This window comes from Coturnix japonica, unplaced genomic scaffold (assembly GCF_054131305.1).
Source record: "Coturnix japonica strain WE unplaced genomic scaffold, WE-NBRP24 Scf217, whole genome shotgun sequence".
NCBI lineage: Eukaryota > Metazoa > Chordata > Aves > Galliformes > Phasianidae > Coturnix > Coturnix japonica.
In genome coordinates this window covers 896-19257 of record NW_028189120.1, presented here as the reverse complement: position 1 = coordinate 19257, position 18362 = coordinate 896, and the positions used below count along the sequence as shown (strand labels likewise).

The window sequence follows — 18362 nt, the reverse complement described above, 5'->3', positions numbered from 1 at the left end:
TTCGGGTTTTTTTTGGTATTTTTGGGCTATTTTTGGGCTATTTTTGGGCTATTTTGGGCTATTTGGGGCTATTTTTGGGGTATTTTGGGCTATTTCGGGCTATTTTGGGGCTATTTTGGGTGTTTTGGGGCTATTTTGGGGTATTTTTGGGCTATTTTGGGCTATTTTGGGCTATTTTGGGTTATTTTAGGTTATTTTGGTCGGTACCTGCTGTGTGCTGCCCGCTCGGGGGTCTCTGTGCAGCAGCCCCCCCGTGTTCTGAGGTAGCTGAAACAGGCTGGGGGGGGGCAGCAGCCCTGGAACACACACAGACAGGGGGGTGAATGGGGACCCCCCATAGGACACAATGGGACCCCCCATAGGACAGACTGGGACCCCCCATAGAACACAATGGGACCCCCCCATAGAACACAATGGGACCCCCCCATAGGACACAATGGGACCCCCCCCCCCCATAGGACACAATGGGACCCCCCATAGAACAGACTGGGACCCCCCATAGAACACAATGGGACCCCCCCATAGGACACAATGGGACCCCCCATAGGACACAATGGGACCCCCCATAGAACAGACTGGGACCCCCCATAGGACACAATGGGACCCCCCATAGAACAGACTGAGACCCCCCATAGGACACAATGGGACCCCCCCCCATAGGACACAATGGGACCCCCCATAGAACAGACTGGGACCCCCCATAGGACACAATGGGACCCCCCATAGGACACAATGGGATCCCCCCATAGAACAGACTGGGACCCCCCATAGGACACAATGGGACCCCCTCCATAGGACACAATGGGACCCCCCCCATAGGACACAATGGGACCCCCCCATAGGACACAATGGGACCCCCCATAGGACACAATGGGACCCCCCCCCATAGGACACAATGGGACCCCAAGAACAGCCCCACATAAAGACAATAGGGACCCCAAATGAAGACCCCAATGATGCCCCCAAATAGAGACCCCTGAGCCCCCCATGACCTCCTGACCCACCCCCATGACCCCTGACCCCATGACCCCCCCATGACCTCCTGACCCCCCGTGACCCCTGACCCCTGACCCTACTGACCCCCTGACCCCCCACTGACCCTGCTGACCCCTGACCCACCCGTGACCTCCTGACCCCCCATGACCTCGCTGACCCCCCCATGACCTGTGACCCCTGACCCCCCCACGACCCCTGACCCCATGACCTCCCCATGACCTGCTGACCCCTGACCCTACTGACCCCCTGACCCCCCATGACCCAATGACCCCTGACCCTAATGACCCCCCACTGACCCTGCTGACCCCTGACCCCCCCATGACCCCTGACCCCATGACCTCCCCACTGAACCCTGACCCCCCATGACCCCTGACCCCCTGACCCCCATGACCTGTGACCCCTGACCCCCCCATGACCCCTGACCCCCTGACCCCCCCATGACCTGTGACCCCTGACACCCCTGACCCCTGACCCCCCATGATCTCTGACCCCTGACCCCATGACCTCCCTGTGACCCCTGACCCCATGACCCCCCCGTGACCCCTGACCCCACCTTGCTGTCCCTGTTGTGTTGGTGGCAGCAGGAATTGAGCCGACGGGGGAACAAGGACCAACTGCTGCAGCTGGAGGAGCTGGTGGAGATCCTATAGATTGTATAGGGTGTATGGGGTTATATAGGGGATATAGGGGATAATATAGGGGATATAGGGGGTTATATAGGGGATATATAGGGGATATAGGGGATATATGGGGTTATATAGGGGATATATGGGGTTATATAGGGGATATATGGGGTTATATAGGGGATATGGGGTTATATAGGGGATATATGGGGTTATATAGGGGATATGGGGTTATATAGGGGATATATGGGGTTATATAGGGGATATATGGGGTTATATAGGGGATATGGGGTTATATAGGGGATATATGGGGTTATATAGGGGATATGGGGTTATATAGGGGATATATGGGGTTATATAGGGGATATATGGGGTTATATAGGGGATATGGGGTTATATAGGGGATATATGGGGTTATATAGGGGATATGGGGTTATATAGGGGATATATGGGGTTATATAGGGGATATATGGGGTTATATAGGGGATATGGGGTTATATAGGGGATATATGGGGTTATATAGGGGATATGGGGTTATATAGGGGATATATGGGGTTATATAGGGGATATATGGGGTTATATAGGGGATATGGGGTTATATAGGGGATATATGGGGTTATATAGGAGATATATGGGGTTATATAGGGGATATGGGGTTATATAGGGGATATATGGGGTTATATAGGGGATATATGGGATTATATAGGGGATATAGGGGATAATATGGGGAATATAGGGGATAATATAGGGGATATATGGGATATATAGGGGATATATGGGGTTATATAGGGGATATAGGGGATATAGGGGGAACAAGGACCAGCTGCTGCAGCTGGAGGAGCTGGTGGAGATCCTATAGATTGTATAGGATATCATATAGATATATGGGATATAATATAGATATATGGGATTATATAGGGGATATATGGGGATATATGGGATAATATAGGGGATATAGGGGATATAGGGGGAACAAGGACCAACTGCTGCAGCTGGAGGAGCTGGTGGAGGTCCTATAGATTGTATAGGGTATATGGGATTATATAGGGGATAATATAGATATATGGGATATATAGGGGATATATGGGATATATAGAGGATATAGGGGATATATGGGATTATATAGGATAATATAGGGGATATAGGGATATATGGGATTATATAGGGGATATAGGGGATAATATGGGGGATATAGGGGAATATAGGGGGAACAAGGACCAGCTGCTGCAGCTGGAGGAGCTGGTGGAGGTCCTATAGAGTATATAGGGTATATGGGGTTATATAGGGTTATATAGGGGATATAGGGGATATATGGGATATATAGGGGATATATGGGGTTATATAGGGGATATATGGGATATAGGGGGAACAAGGACCAACTGCTGCAGCTGGAGGAGCTGGTGGAGATCCTATAGATTGTATAGGGTGTAATATAGATATATGGGGTTATATAGGGGATATATGGGGTTATATAGGGGATATAGGGGATATATGGGGTTATATAGGGGATATAGGGGATATATGGGATATATGGGGGATATAGGGGATATATAGGGGATAATATAGGGAATATAGGGGGAACAAGGACCAGCTGCTGCAGCTGGAGGAGCTGGTGGAGGTCCTATAGATTGTATAGGATGTATGGGGTTATATAGGGGATATATGGGATATATAGGGGATATATGGGATTATATAGGGGATATATGGGATATATGGGATATATAGGGGATATATGGGGTTATATAGGGGATAATATAGGGGATATAGGGGATATAGGGGGAACAAGGACCAACTGCTGCAGCTGGAGGAGCTGGTGGAGATCCTATAGATTGTATAGGGGATCATATAGATATATGGGATATATAGGGGATATAGGGGATATATGGGATATAGGGGATAATATAGGGGATATAGGGGGAACGAGGACCAGCTGCTGCAGCTGGAGGAGCTGGTGGAGGTCCTATAGATTGTATAGGATATATGGGGTTATATAGGGGATAATATGGGATTATATAGGATAATATAGGGGATATATGGGATAATATAGGGGATATAGGGGGAACAAGGACCAGCTGCTGCAGCTGGAGGAGCTGGTGGAGATCCTATAGATTGTATAGGATAATATAGATATATGGGATTATATAGGATAATATATGGGATATATGGGATATATAGGGGATATATGGGGAATATAGGGGATAATATAGGGGATATAGGGGGAACAAGGACCAACTGCTGCAGCTGGAGGAGCTGGTGGATGTCCTATAGATTATATAGGATATATGGGATTATATAGGATAATATAGGGGATATATGGGATTATATAGGGGATATAGGGGGATATAGGGGGATATAGGGGATATAGGGGATATAGGGGGATATGGGGGATATAGGGGATATAGGGGGATATGGGGGGATATAGGGGATATAGGGGATATAGGGGATATAGGGGGATATGGGGGATATAGGGGATATAGGGGGATATGGGGATATAGGGGATATAGGGGATATAGGAGATATAGGGGACATTATGGGGATATGGGGGTAATGGGGACATTATGGGGGCAATAGGGGATAATGGGGGCACTGGGGACATTGGGGTTTCCATGGGGACATTGGGGTCTCTATGGGGTCACTGTGTTCCCTATGGAGTCATGGGGGCTCTATGGGGTCTCTATGGGGTCCCTATGGGGCCATGGGGGTGTTGTGGGTCTCTATGTGGCCATGGGGGCTCTATGGGGTCACCATGTTCCCTATGGGGCCATAGGGGCTCTATGGGGTCACTATGGGGTCCCTATGTGGCCATGGGGGCTCTATGGGGTCACTGGGTTCCCTATGGGGCCATGGGGGCTCTATGGGGTCACTGTGTTCCCTATGGGGCCATAGGGGCTCTATGGGGTCACTATGGGGCCATGGGGATGTTGTGGGTCCCTATGTGGCCATGGGGGCTCTATGGGGTCACTGGGTTCCCTATGGGGCCATGGGGGCTCTATGGGGTCACTGTGTTCCCTATGGGGCCATAGGGGCTCTATGGGGTCACTATGGGGCCATGGGGATGTTGTGGGTCCCTATGTGGCCATGGGGGCTCTATGGGGTCACTGTGTTCCCTATGGGGCCATGGGGGCTCTATGGGGCCATGGGGGCTCTATGGGGTCACTGTGTTCCCTATGGGGCCATGGGGGCTCTATGGGGCCATAGGGGCTCTATGGGGTCACTGTGTTCCCTATGGGGCCATAGGGGCTCTATGGGGTCACTGTGTTCCCTATGGGGCCATAGGGGCTCTATGGGGTCACTGTGTTCCCTATGGGGCCATGGGGGTGTTGTGGGTCTCTATGTGGCCATGGGGGCTCTATGGGGTCGCTGTGTTCCCTATGGGGCCATGGGGGCTCTATGGGGTCACTATGGGGTCCCTATGTGGCTATGGGGGCTCTATGGGGCCATGGGGGCTCTATGGGGTCACTGTGTTCCCTATGGGGCCATGGGGGCTCTATGGGGCTATGGGGGCTCTATGGGGCCATGGGGGCTCTATGGGGTCACCATGTTCCCTATGGGGCCATGGGGTCTCTATGGGGTCTCTATGGGGCCATGGGGGTGTTGTGGGTCCCTATGGGGCCATGGGGGCTCTATGGGGTCGCTGTGTTCCCTATGGGGCCATGGGGGCTCTATGGGGTCACTATGGGGTCCCTATTTGGCTATGGGGGCTCTATGGGACCATTGGGGCTCTATGGGGTCACTGTGTTCCCTATGGGGCCATAGGGGCTCTATGGGGTCACTGTGTTCCCTATGTGGCCACAGGGGCTCTATGGGGTCACTGTGTTCCCTATGGGGCCATGGGGTCTCTATGGGATCCCTATATGGCCATGGGGGCTCTATGGGGTCGCTGTGTTCCCTATGGGGCCATTAGGACATTGGGGTCTCTATGGGGTCTCTATGGGGCCATGGGGGTGTTGTGGGTCCCTATGGGGCCACGGGGGCTCTATGGGGTCACCATGTTCCCTATGGGGCCATGTGGACATTGGGGTCTCTATGGGGTCTCTATGGGGCCATGGGGGTGTTGTGGGTCTCTATGTGGCCATGGGGGCTCTATGGGGTCGCTGTGTTCCCTATGGGGCCATGGGGGCTCTATGGGGTCACTATGGGGTCCCTATGTGGCTATGGGGGCTCTATGGGGCTATGGGGGCTCTATGGGGTCACTGTGTTTCCTATGGGGCCATGGGGGCTCTATGGGGTCGCTGTGTTCCCTATGGGGCCATGGGGGCTCTATGGGGTCACTATGGGGTCCCTATGTGGCTATGGGGGCTCTATGGGGCTATGGGGGCTCTATGGGGTCACTGTGTTCCCTATGGGGCCATAGGGGCTCTATGGGGTCACTGGGTTCCCTATGGGGCCATAGGGGCTCTATGGGGTCGCTGTGTTCCCTATGGGGCCATGGGGGCTCTATGTGGCCATGGGGTCTCTATGGGGCCGTGGGGACATTGAGGTCTCTATGGGGTCCCTATGGGGTCATGGGGGCTCTATGGGGTCACTGTGTTCCCTATGGGGCCATAGGGGCTCTATGGGGCCATGGGGGCTCTATGGGGTCACTGTGTTCCCTATGTGGCTATGGGGGCTCTATGGGGTCATGGGGTCTCTATGGGGTCCCTATGGGGTCTCACCTGCGCCGTCAGCTGGATGGGGTGGGAGAGGGGCAGCGCCGTGGACCCCCCCTCGGTGGTGGCGGCAGCGTTGGGGGCGGCATTGGGGGCGTTATGGGGGGGGTTATGGGGGTTATGGGGGGCTATGGGGTTGTTATGGGGGGCTATGGGGTTGTTATGGGGCGATATGGGGTTGTTATGGGGTGAGGGATGTGGGGTGTGATGGTGGACGGCGGCCGCCAGGAGCTGCTGCTGCAATAGGAGCTGCTGGGGGGCGGGGAGCAGCGCGGCCAGCTATGGGGCAGTATGGGGGGATATGGGGCGGTTATGGGGGATATGGGGGGGTATGGGGGGATATGGGGCCGTATGGGGGGTTATGGGGCCGTATGGGGGGTTATGGGGCAGTATGGGGGGTTATGGGGCCGTATGGGGGGATATGGGGCCGTATGGGGGGTTATGGGGCCATATGGGGGGATATGGGGCCGTATGGGGGGTTATGGGGCCGTATGGGGGGTTATGGGGCGGTTATGGGGTGGGGGGATATGGGGGGATATGGGGGGGTATGGGGGGTTATGGGGCCGTATGGGGGGTTATGGGGCGGTAATGGGGGATATGGGGCCGTATGGGGGGTTATGGGGCAGTATGGGGGGTTATGGGGCCGTATGGGGGGTTATGGGGCGGTAATGGGGGATATGGGGCCGTATGGGGGGTTATGGGGCAGTATGGGGGGTTATGGGGCCGTATGGGGGGTTATGGGGCAGTATGGGGGGATATGGGGCAGTATGGGGGGATATGGGGCCGTATGGGGGGTTATGGGGCCGTATGGGGGGTTATGGGGCCGTATGGGGGGATATGGGGCAGTATGGGGGGTTATGGGGCCGTATGGGGGGTTATGGGGCCGTATGGGGGGATATGGGGCAGTATGGGGGGTTATGGGGCCGTATGGGGGGTTATGGGGCAGTTATGGGGTGGTTATGGGGTGGGGGGATATGGGGCCGTATGGGGGGTTATGGGGTCGGGGCGGTTATGGGGCGGTAATGGGGGATATGGGGGGGTATGGGGGGATATGGGGCCGTATGGGGGGGGAATGGGGTCGGGGCGGTTATGGGGTGGTAATGGGGTGGTTATGGGGTGGGGGGATATGGGGGGATACGGGGGGTATGGGGGGATATGGGGCAGTATGGGGGGGAATGGGGTTGGGGCGGTTATGGGGCGGTTATGGGGTGGTTATGGGGTGGTTATGGGGTGGGGGGATATGGGGGGATATGGGGCCGTATGGGGGGTTATGGGGTCGGGGCGGTTATGGGGCGGTAATGGGGTGGGGGGATATGGGGGGATATGGGGGGTATGGGGGGATATGGGGCCGTATGGGGGGTTATGGGGCCGTATGGGGGGTTATGGGGCAGTATGGGGGGTTATGGGGTCATATGGGGCGGTTATGGGGCAGTATGGGGGGTTATGGGGCGGTTATGGGGGATATGGGGGGATATGGGGCCGTATGGGGGGTTATGGGGCAGTATGGGGGGTTATGGGGCGGTTATGGGGGATATGGGGGGATATGGGGCCGTATGGGGGGTTATGGGGCAGTATGGGGGGTTATGGGGGATATGGGGGGGTATGGGGGGATATGGGGCCGTATGGGGGGTTATGGGGCGGTAATGGGGGATATGGGGTCGTATGGGGGGTTATGGGGGGATATGGGGCAGTATGGGGGGTTATGGGGCCGTATGGGGGGTTATGGGGTCGGGGCAGTTATGGGGCGGTAATGGGGTGGTAATGGGGTGGGGGGATATGGGGGGATATGGGGCCGTATGGGGGGATATGGGGCCGTATGGGGGGATATGGGGCCGTATAGGGGGTTATGGGGTCGGGGCGGTAATGGGGTGGGGGGATATGGGGGGATATGGGGGGGTATGGGGTGTTAATGGGATGGGGGGATATGGGGGTTATGGGGGGCATTAATGGGGTTTGGGGTATGGGATATGGGGTCATGGGGATGTATGGGGCCATGGATGGGGTTATATGGGGTTATATGGGGTTATATGGGGTTATATGGGGTTATATGGGGTTATATGGGGATGTATAGGGTTATATGGGGTTATATAGGGATGTATAGGGCCGTGATATGGGGTTATATGGGATGTATGGGGTTATATGGGATGTATGGGGTTATATGGGGTTATATGGGGTTATATGGGATGTATAGGGCCATGATATGGGGTTATATGGGGTTATATGGGTTATATGGGATGTATGGGGTTATATGGGGTTATATGGGGTTATATGGGGTTATATGGGTTATATGGGATGTATGGGGTTATATGGGGTTATATGGGGTTATATGGGGTTATATGGGTTATATGGGATGTATGGGGCCGTGTTATGGGGTTATATGGGCACAGATCAGTGTGTGAGCACCATGTGACCCCACCTCACCCCGTGACCCCAATGACCCCAATGACCCTTAATGACCCCCATGACCCTTAATGACCCCAATGACCTTTAGTGACCCCTGTGACCTGTGTGACCCCAATGACCCCATGACCCCAATGAATCTTAATGACCCCAATGACCCAGACAACCACATGACCCCCGGTGACCCCATGACCCTATATGACCCCATGACCCCCCGGTGACCCCATGACCCCCCGATGACCCCATGACCCCGTGACCCCGTCTCACCCCCAGCTGGTTCCCGCCCAACATCAGCGCTGGGGGGGGCACGTGGGGGGGGGGCGGCTCCGGGGGGGCAGCGTCAACCTGGACACGGACAATGGGGGATATAGGGGGTATAGGGGGATATGGGGGATATATGGGGTCTATGGGGGTCTATGGGGTCTATATATGGGGGATATGGGGTCTATGGGGGCTATATATGGGGTCTATAGGGGCTATGGGGGGTATATATAGGGTCTATGAAGGCTATGGGGGGGTCTATGGGGTCTGTGGGGGGCTATGGGGGATATATATGGGGTCTGTGGAGGGTATATGGGGTCTATGGGGTATATATATGGGGTCTATGGGGTCTATGGGGTATATGAGGGGGTCTATGGGGGCTATATATGGGGGCTATGGGGGTGTCTATGGGGTCTGTGGGGGGCTATGGGGGATATATATGGGGTCTATGGGGGCTATATATGGGGTATATGGGGGAGCTATGGGGTCTATGGGGGTCTATGGGGGTCTATGGGTGGTCTATGGGGGGCTATGGGGTCTATATATGGGGTATATGGGGTATATGGGGGGTCTATGGGGTCTTTGGGGGGTCTATGGGGGTCTATGGGGTCTATGGGTGGTCTATGGGGGGCTATGGGGTCTATATATGGGGTATATGGGGTATATGGGGGGTCTATGGGGTCTTTGGGGGGTCTATGGGGGGGCTATGGGGTCTATAGGGGGCTATGGGGGTCTATGGGAGTTGTGGGGGCTATATATGGGGTATATGGGGTCTATGGGGGGCTATGGGGGTCTATAGGGTCTGTATATGGGGTCTATGGGGTCTATATATGGGGTATATAGGGTCTATGGGGGGGCTATGGGGGGGTCTATGAGGTCTGTGGGGTCTATGGGGTCTATGGGGTCTATGTGGTCTATATATGGGGTCTATGGAGTCTATATATGGGATATATGGGGGGTATATGGGGTCTATGGGGTCTATGGGTGGACTATGGGGTGTCTATGGGGGGTCTATGGGGGGTCTGTGGGGGATATGGGGTCTGTGGGGGGTCTATGGGGTCTATGGGGTCTATGGGGGGGTCTATAGGGTATATGGGGGGGTGTGGGGGGGTCTATGGGGGGTCTACGAGGTCTATGGGGGGTCTATGGGGTATAGGGGGTCTATTGGGGGGTCTATGGGGTATAAATGGGGTATATGGGGTCTATGGGGTCTATGGGGTCTATGGGGTATAGGGGGTCTATGGGGGGGTCTTGTGGGGTCTATGGGGGGTCTATGGGGTCTATGGGGGGTCCTTTCAGGGGGGATCAGTGGGTTATTTGGGGTCACTCCCAAGGGGCTTTTGGGGCAAATTTGGGGCAATTTGGGGCATTTTTGGGGGTGGGATTTTTTTTGGGGGGGGGTCACATTTGGGGTGAGGATTTGGGGCCTTTTGCCTTTAGTTTGGGGCTGATTTTGGGGCATTTCGGGGCCATTTTGGGGCCGTTTGGGCTCGTGGTGATTTTGGGGCATTTTGGGCTGATTTGGGGCATTTTTGGGGCTCCCCCTTTTGGGGCCGTTTCCTGTTTTGCTGCCACCCCCGGGGCCGGGATTTCCCCCCCCACCCCAAAATGAGTCAAAACGAAACAGGAACTTATGGGGCTGGGGGGAACTTATGGGGCTGGGGGGAACTTATGGGGCTGGGGGGGAACTTATGGGGCTGGGGGGAACTTATGGGGCTGGGGGGAGAACTTATGGGGCTGGGGGGGGAACTTATGGGGCTGGGGGGGGAACTTATGGGGCTGGGGGGAACTTATGGGGCTGGGGGAACTTATGGGGCTGGGGGCGAACTTATGGGGCTGGGGGGAACTTATGGGGCTGGGGGGAACTTATGGGGCTGGGGGCACTTGTGGGGCTGGGGGGAACTTATGGGGCTGGGGGGGGGGAAACTTATGGGGCTGGGGGGGAACTTATGGGGCTGGGGGAAAATTATGGGGCTGGGGGAAAATTATGGGGCTGGGGGGGGGGAAACTTATGGGGCTGGGGGGGAATTTATGGGGCTGGGGGGAACTTATGGGGCTGGGGGGGAACTTATGGGGCTGGGTGGGGAATTTATGGGGCTGGGGGGAACTTATGGGGCTGGGGGAACTTATGGGGCTGGGGGGGGGAACTTATGGGGCTGGGGGGGAACTTATGGGGCTGGGGGGGGAACTTATGGGGCTGGGGGGACTTATAGGGCTGGGGGGAACTTATGGGGCTGGGGGGAACTTATGGGGCTGGGTGGGGAATTTATGGGGCTGGGGGGGAAAATTATGGGGTTGGGGGGGAACTTATGGGGCTGGGGAAACTTATGGGGCTGGGGGGGATCTTATGGGGCTGGGGGGGATCTTATGGGGCTGGGGGGGACTTATGGGGCTGGGGGAACTTATGGGGCTGGGGGGGGAACTTATGGGGCTGGGGGGAACTTATGGGGCTGGGGGGGAACTTATGGGGCTGGGGGGGCACTTGTGGGGCTGGGGGTGTCTTACCTTGGCTCCAGGTGGGGTGAAGGGGGGGGCGTTGTGCTGCTGGGCCTGTGGGGGTAACGAGGGTTCAGGGGGGCTGCCCCACAGCGCCCCATAACCGCCCCATAGCGCCCCATAGCGCCCCATAGCGCCCCATAGCGCCCCATAGCTCACCTGGTGGTTCGTGTCGGGTCCATTTCTTTCTGTGTCTGCAACAAACGGTGCCACCCCATAGCGTCCCACAGCGCCCCATAGCGCCCCACGGCCCTGCGGGACCCCAACTCTGTGGGGTGCTGTGGGTCCCTGTGGGGTCTCTATGGGGTCTCTATGGGGTCCCTATGGGTCCCTATGTGTCTCTATGGGGTCCCTATGGGTCTCTATGGGTCTCTATGGGGTGTCTATGGGTCCCTATGGGTCTCTGTGGGGTCTCTATGGGTATCTATGGGTCCCTATGGGGTCTCTATGGGTCTCTATGGGGTCTCTGTGGGTCTCTATGGGTCCCTATGGGGTCTCTATGGGGTCTCTATGGGTCCATATGTGTCCCTATGGGTCTCTATGGGTTCCTATGGGTCCCTATGGTTCTCTATGGGTCCCTATGTGTCCCTATGGGTCTCTATGGGTCCCTGTGGGTCTCTATGGGTCTCTATGTGTCCCTATGGGTCCCTATGGGTCTCTATGTGTCCCTATGGGTCCCTATGGGGTCTCTATGGGTCTCTATGGGTCCCTGTGGGTCCCTATGGGGTCTCTATGGGGTCTCTATGGGTCTCTATGGGTCCCTATGTGTCCCTATGGGTCCCTATGGGTCCATATGGGGTCTCTATGGGTCCCTGTGGGTCCCTATGTGTCCCTATGGGTCTCTATGGGTCTCTATGAGTCCCTATGGGGTCTCTATGGGTCTCTATGGGGTCTCTATGGGTATCTATGGGTCCCTATGGGGTCTCTATGGGTCTCTATGGGTCTCTGTGGGTCTCTATGGTTCCCTATGTGTCCCTATGGGTCTCTATGGGTCCCTGTGGGTCTCTATGTGTCTCTATGTGTCCCTATGGGTCCCTATGGGTCCCTATGGGTCTCTATGGGTCCCTAAGGGTCCCTATGGGTCCCTATGTGTCCCTATGGGTCCATATGGGGTCTCTATGGGTCCCTGTGGGTCCATATGGGTCCCTATGGGTCTCTATGGGGTCCCTATGGGTTCTCTATGGGTCTCTATGGGTCCCTATGGGGTCTCTATGGGTCCATATGTGTCCCTATGGGTCTCTATGGGGTTCCTATGTGTCCCTGTGGGTCTCTATGGGTCCCTATGGGTCTCTATGGGTCTCTATGGGTCCCTGTGGGTCTCTATGGGTCCCTATGTGTCTCTATGGGGTCTCTATGGGGTCCCTATGGGTCTCTATGGGTCCCTATGGGTCTCTGTGGGGTCTCTATGGGTATCTATGGGTCCCTATGGGGTCTCTATGGGGTCTCTGTGGGTCTCTATGGGGTCCCTATGGGTTCCTATGGGGTCTCTATGGGGTCTCTATGTGTCCCTATGGGTCTCTATGGGTCCATATGGGGTCTCTATGGGTCCCTGTGGGTCCCTATGGGTCCCTATGGGTCTCTATGTGTCCCTATGGGTCTCTATGTGTCCCTATGGGTCTCTATGGGTCCATATGGGTCCATATGGGTCTCTATGTGTCCCTATGTGTCCCTATGGGTCCCCCTGCCCCACACATCCCCCATTACCTGTGTTGTTGCTGCTGCTGCTGCTGCTCCCCCCGTGTCGCTCCCCCTCGTCGTGGGGCCGGGACATGCTCAGATCTGTGGGGCCAATAGAGATCAATGGGGATCAATAGGGATCAATGGGGATCAATGAGGAGCAATGGGGATCAATGGGGATCAATGGGGAGCAATGGGGAGCAATGGGGATCAATAGGGATCAATGGGGATCAATGGGGAGCAATGGGGAGCAATGGGGAGCAATGGGGAGCAATGGGGATCAATGGGGAGCAATGGGGATCAATGGGGATCAATGGGGATCAATAGTGAGCAATGGGGAGCAATGGGGAGCAATGGGGATCAATGGGGATCAATGGGGAGCAATGGGGAGCAATGGGGATCAATGGGGAGCAATGGGGAGCAATAGGGAGCAATGGGGATCAATGGGGAGCAATAGTGATCAATGGGGATCAATGGGGATCAATGGGGAGCAATGGGGAGCAATGGGGATCAATGGGGAGCAATGGGGATCAATGGGGATCAATGGGGATCAATGGGGAGCAATGGGGAGCAATGGGGAGCAATGGGGATCAATGGGGATCAATGGGGAGCAATGGGGAGCAATGGGGAGCAATGGGGAGCAATAGTGATCAATGGGGAGCAATGGGGAGCAATGGGGATCAATGGGGATCAATGGGGAGCAATGGGGATCAATGGGGATCAATGGGGAGCAATGGGGAGCAATAGGGATCAATGGGGAGCAATGGGGATCAATGGGGAGCAATGGGGATCAATGGGGATCAATAGTGATCAATGGGGATCAATGGGGATCAATGGGGAGCAATGGGGAGCAATGGGGAGCAATGGGGATCAATGGGGATCAATGGGGAGCAATGGGGATCAATGGGGAGCAATGGGGAGCAATGGGGAGCAATGGGGATCAATAGTGAGCAATGGGGATCAATGGGGATCAATGGGGAGCAATGGGGAGCAATGGGGATCAATGGGGATCAATGGGGAGCAATGGGGAGCAATGGGGAGCAATGGGGATCAATGGGGAGCAATGGGGAGCAATGGGGAGCAATGGGGATCAATGGGGATCAATGGGGATCAATGGGGAGCAATGGGGATCAATGGGGATCAATGGGGAGCAATGGGGATCAATGGGGAGCAATGGGGATCAATGGGGAGCAATGGGGAGCAATGGGGATCAATGGGGATCAATGGGGAGCAATGGGGATCAATGGGGATCAATGGGGATCAATGGGGATCAATGGGGATCAATGGGGAGCAATGGGGATCAATGGGGATCAATGGGGATCAATGGGAGTCAATGGGGGTTAATGGGGGTCAATAGGAGTCAATGGGGAGCAATGGGGAGCAATGGGGATCAATGGGGATCAATGGGAGTCAATGGGAGTCAATGGGGATCAATGGGAGTCAATGGGAGTCAATGGGGATCAATGGGAGTCAATGGGAGTCAATGGGAGTCAATGGGGATCAATAGGAGTCAATGGGAGTCAATGGGGGTCAATGGGGATCAATGGGGATCAATAGGAGTCAATGGGAGTCAATGGGGGTCAATGGGGATCAATGGGAGTCAATAGGAGTCAATGGGAGTCAATGGGGGTCAATGGGGAGCAATGGAGCCCAATAGTGATCCCTATTGATCCCTATTGCTCCCTATTGATCCCCATTGATCCCTATTGATCCCTATTTCCCCTATTTCCCATTATTGCCCAGTTTCGCCCCATTTCCCCACCCTCGTTTCGGTTCCGTTTCCCCTTTTTTTGGGGTTTTATTTTTGGGCCCAAATTTACCGAAATTCGCCCCAAAAATGGGAACGGGGCCGAGCTGCGGGGACACCCCGAGGACAGAGCCCCATAGGGAAACATTGAGACCCATAGCGCCCCATAGAGCCCCATAGAAACCCCATAGAGCCCCATAGAGAAACATAGAGCCCCATAGAAACCCCATAGAGCCCCATAGAGAAACATAGAGCCCCATAGAAACCCCATAGAGCCCCATAGAGAAACATAGAGCCCCATAGAAACCCCATAGAGCCCCATAGAGAAACATAGAGCCCCATAGAGAAACATAGAGCCCCATAGGGAAACATAGAGCCCCATAGAGCCCCATAGAGAACCATAGAGCCCCATAGAAACCCCATAGAGCCCCATAGAGAAACACAGAGACCCATAGAGAAACATAGAGCCCCATAGAAACCCCATAGAGCCCCATAGAGAACCATAGAGCCCCATAGAAACCCCATAGAGCCCCATAGAGAACCATAGAGCCCCATAGAAACCCCATAGAGCCCCATAGAGAAACATAGAGCCCCATAGAGACCCCATAGAGCCCCATAGAGAAACATAGAGCCCCATGGAGCCCCATAGAGCCCCATAGGGAAACATAGAGCCCCATAGAAATCCCATAGAGCCCCATAGGGAACCATAGAGCCCCACAGTGCCCCATAGAGACCCATAGAAACCCCATAGAGACCCCATAGGGAACCATAGAGCCCCATAGAGACCCCCCAGTGCCCCATAGGACCCCCAGCACCCCATAGCATCACATAGGACCCCTTAGAACCCCATAGGACCCCACAGTGCCCCATAGGACCCCCCCAGGACCCCATAGGCCCTATCTGCGCCCCATAGGCCTCCATAGGACCCCTTAGCGCCCCATAGCATCACATAGGACCCTACAGTGCCCCATAGGACCCCTTGGCGCCCCATAGGCCCTACCTGCGCCCCATAGGACCCCTTAGCACCCCACAGGACCCCACAGTGCCCCATAGGACCCCTTAGCACCCCATAGGACTCCATAGGACCCCTTGGTGCCCCACAGTGCCCCATAGGACCCCCCCAGCACACCATAGCATCACATAGGACCCCTATAGACCCTCCCACTGCCCCATAGGACCCCCCAGGACCCCATAGGCCTCCATAGGACCCCTTAGCGCCCCATAGCATCACATAGGACCCCTATAGACCCTCCCACTGCCCCATAGGACCCCTTGGCGCCCCACAGGACCCCACAGTGCCCCATAGGACCCCTTAGCACCCCATAGGACTCCATAGGACCCCTTAGTGCCCCACAGTGCCCCATAGGACCCCACAGTGCCCCATAGCATGACATAGGACCCCTATAGACCCTCCCACTGCCCCATAGGACCCCACAGTCCCCCATAGGACCCCTTGGCGCCCCATAGGCCCTACCTGCGCCCCATAGGCTTCCATAGGACCCCTTAGTGCCCCATAGACCCCCCAGGACCCCATAGGCCTCCATAGGACCCCTTAGTGCCCCCCAGTGCCCCATAGGACCCCACAGTCCCCCATAGGACCCCTTGTCGCCCCATAGGCCGTACCTGCGCCCCACATGCCGCCCTCACCATGGCGGCCCCGTCAGCCCCACAGCGCGGCGGGGAATGGGGGAACGTGTGGGGCAGAGCGGGGCCGTCCCGGGGGGGCCCAGGAAGCAGCTGGGAGGAAATGTGGGGCGGGAGAGCGGGGGCGGCGCGATGGGACGGCACACAGCCCCATAGCGCAGCCCCATAGCGCCCTATAGGATCACTGCTGCCCCACACAGCCCCATAGCGCGGCCCTATAGCGCCCTATAGGATCACCGCTGCCCCACACAGCCCCATAGCGCCCTATAGGATCACCGCTGCCCCACACAGCCCCATAGCGCAGCCCTATAGCGCCCTATAGGATCACCGCTGCCCCACACAGCCCCATAGCGCCCTATAGGATCACCGCTGCCCCACACAGCCCCATAGCGCAGCCCCATAGCGCCCTATAGGATCACCGCTGCCCCACACAGCCCCATAGCACCCTATAGGATCACCGCTGCCCCACACAGCCCCATAGCGCCCTATAGGATCACCGCTGCCCCACACAGCCCCATAGCGCCCTATAGGATCACCACTGCCCCACACAGCCCCATAGCGCAGCCCCATAGCGCCCTATAGGATCACTGCTGCCCCACACAGCCCCATAGCACGGCCCTATAGCGCCCTATAGGACCACCGCTGCCCCACACAGCCCCATAGCGCGGCCCTATAGCGCCCTATAGGATCACCGCTGCCCCACACAGCCCCATAGCGCCCTATAGGATCACCGCTGCCCCACACAGCCCCATAGCGCCCTATAGCATCACCGCTGCCCCACACAGCCCCATAGCGCCCTATAGGATCACCGCTGCCCCACACAGCCCCATAGCACGACCCCATAACGCCCTATAGGATCACTGCTGCCCCACACAGCCCCATAGCGCAGCCCCATAGCGCCCTATAGGATCACTGCTGCCCCACACAGCCCCATAGCGCGGCCCCATAGCGCCCTATAGGATCACTGCTGCCCCACACAGCCCCATAGCACGGCCCTATAGCGCCCTATAGGATCACTGCTGCCCCACACAGCCCCATAGCGCCCTATAGGATCACCACAGCCCCATAACGCAGCCCCATAGCGCCCTATAGGATCACCGCTGCCCCACACAGCCCCATAGCGCCCTATAGGATCACCGCTGCCCCACACAGCCCCATAGCGCCCTATAGGATCACCGCTGCCCCACACAGCCCCATAGCACGGCCCCATAGCGCCCTATAGGATCACCGCTGCCCCACACAGCCCCATAGCGCCCTATAGCATCACCGCTGCCCCACACAGCCCCATAGCGCAGCCCCATAGCGCCCTATAGGATCACTGCTGCCCCACACAGCCCCATTGCACGGCCCTATAGCACCCTATAGGATCACCACTGCCCCACACAGCCCCATTGCACGGCCCTATAGCGCCCTATAGGATCACCGCTGCCCCACACAGCCCCATAGCGCCCTATAGGATCACCGCTGCCCCACACAGCCCCATAGCACGGCCCCATAGCGCCCTATGGGATCCACACGGCCCTATGGGGTCACTGCTGCCCCATACGGACCCATAGCTGCCCCACAGCTGTCCCATACCCCCCCAGAGACGCCCCAGAGCCCCATAGCTGCCCCACGGCCCCATAGCTGCCCCATAGATGCCCCACGGCCCCATAGCAGCCCCATAGCTGCCCCCCAGAGCCCCATAGATGCCCCATGGCCTCATAGCTGCCCCATAGCTGCCCCACGGCCCCATAGCAGCCCCATAGCTGCCCCACGGCCCCATAGCGGCCCCATAGCGGCCCCATAGCGGCCCCACAGCCCCATAGCGGCCCCATAGCTGGTCCCCAGAGCCCCATAGCTGCCCCACGGCCCCATAGCGGCCCCATA

The 18362-nt window shown here is 56.6% G+C and overlaps 1 protein-coding gene across 2 annotated transcripts in view; it reads right to left on the bottom strand.

Moving 5' to 3' along the window:
• POU2F2 (POU class 2 homeobox 2) overlaps positions 1-16584 on the bottom strand; it is a 33915-nt gene extending 17331 nt beyond the window's left edge. Inside the window, exons 1-8 of one of the 2 annotated variants that reach the window (XM_085535892.1) lie at positions 16473-16584; positions 13130-13204; positions 11585-11619; positions 11435-11479; positions 8936-9013; positions 6275-6547; positions 1550-1640; positions 208-296 (exon numbers count right to left, since the gene is read on the bottom strand). In XM_085535892.1, the coding sequence (XP_085392018.1) occupies positions 208-296; positions 1550-1640; positions 6275-6547; positions 8936-9013; positions 11435-11479; positions 11585-11619; positions 13130-13204; positions 16473-16485 (699 nt within the window). In that variant the 5' untranslated portion in view covers positions 16486-16584. The remainder of the gene's footprint in view (positions 1-207; positions 297-1549; positions 1641-6274; positions 6548-8935; positions 9014-11434; positions 11480-11584; positions 11620-13129; positions 13205-16472) is intronic. The other variant, XM_085535893.1, reaches the window with a different exon arrangement.
• Between the last annotated feature and the right edge of the window lie 1778 nt (positions 16585-18362).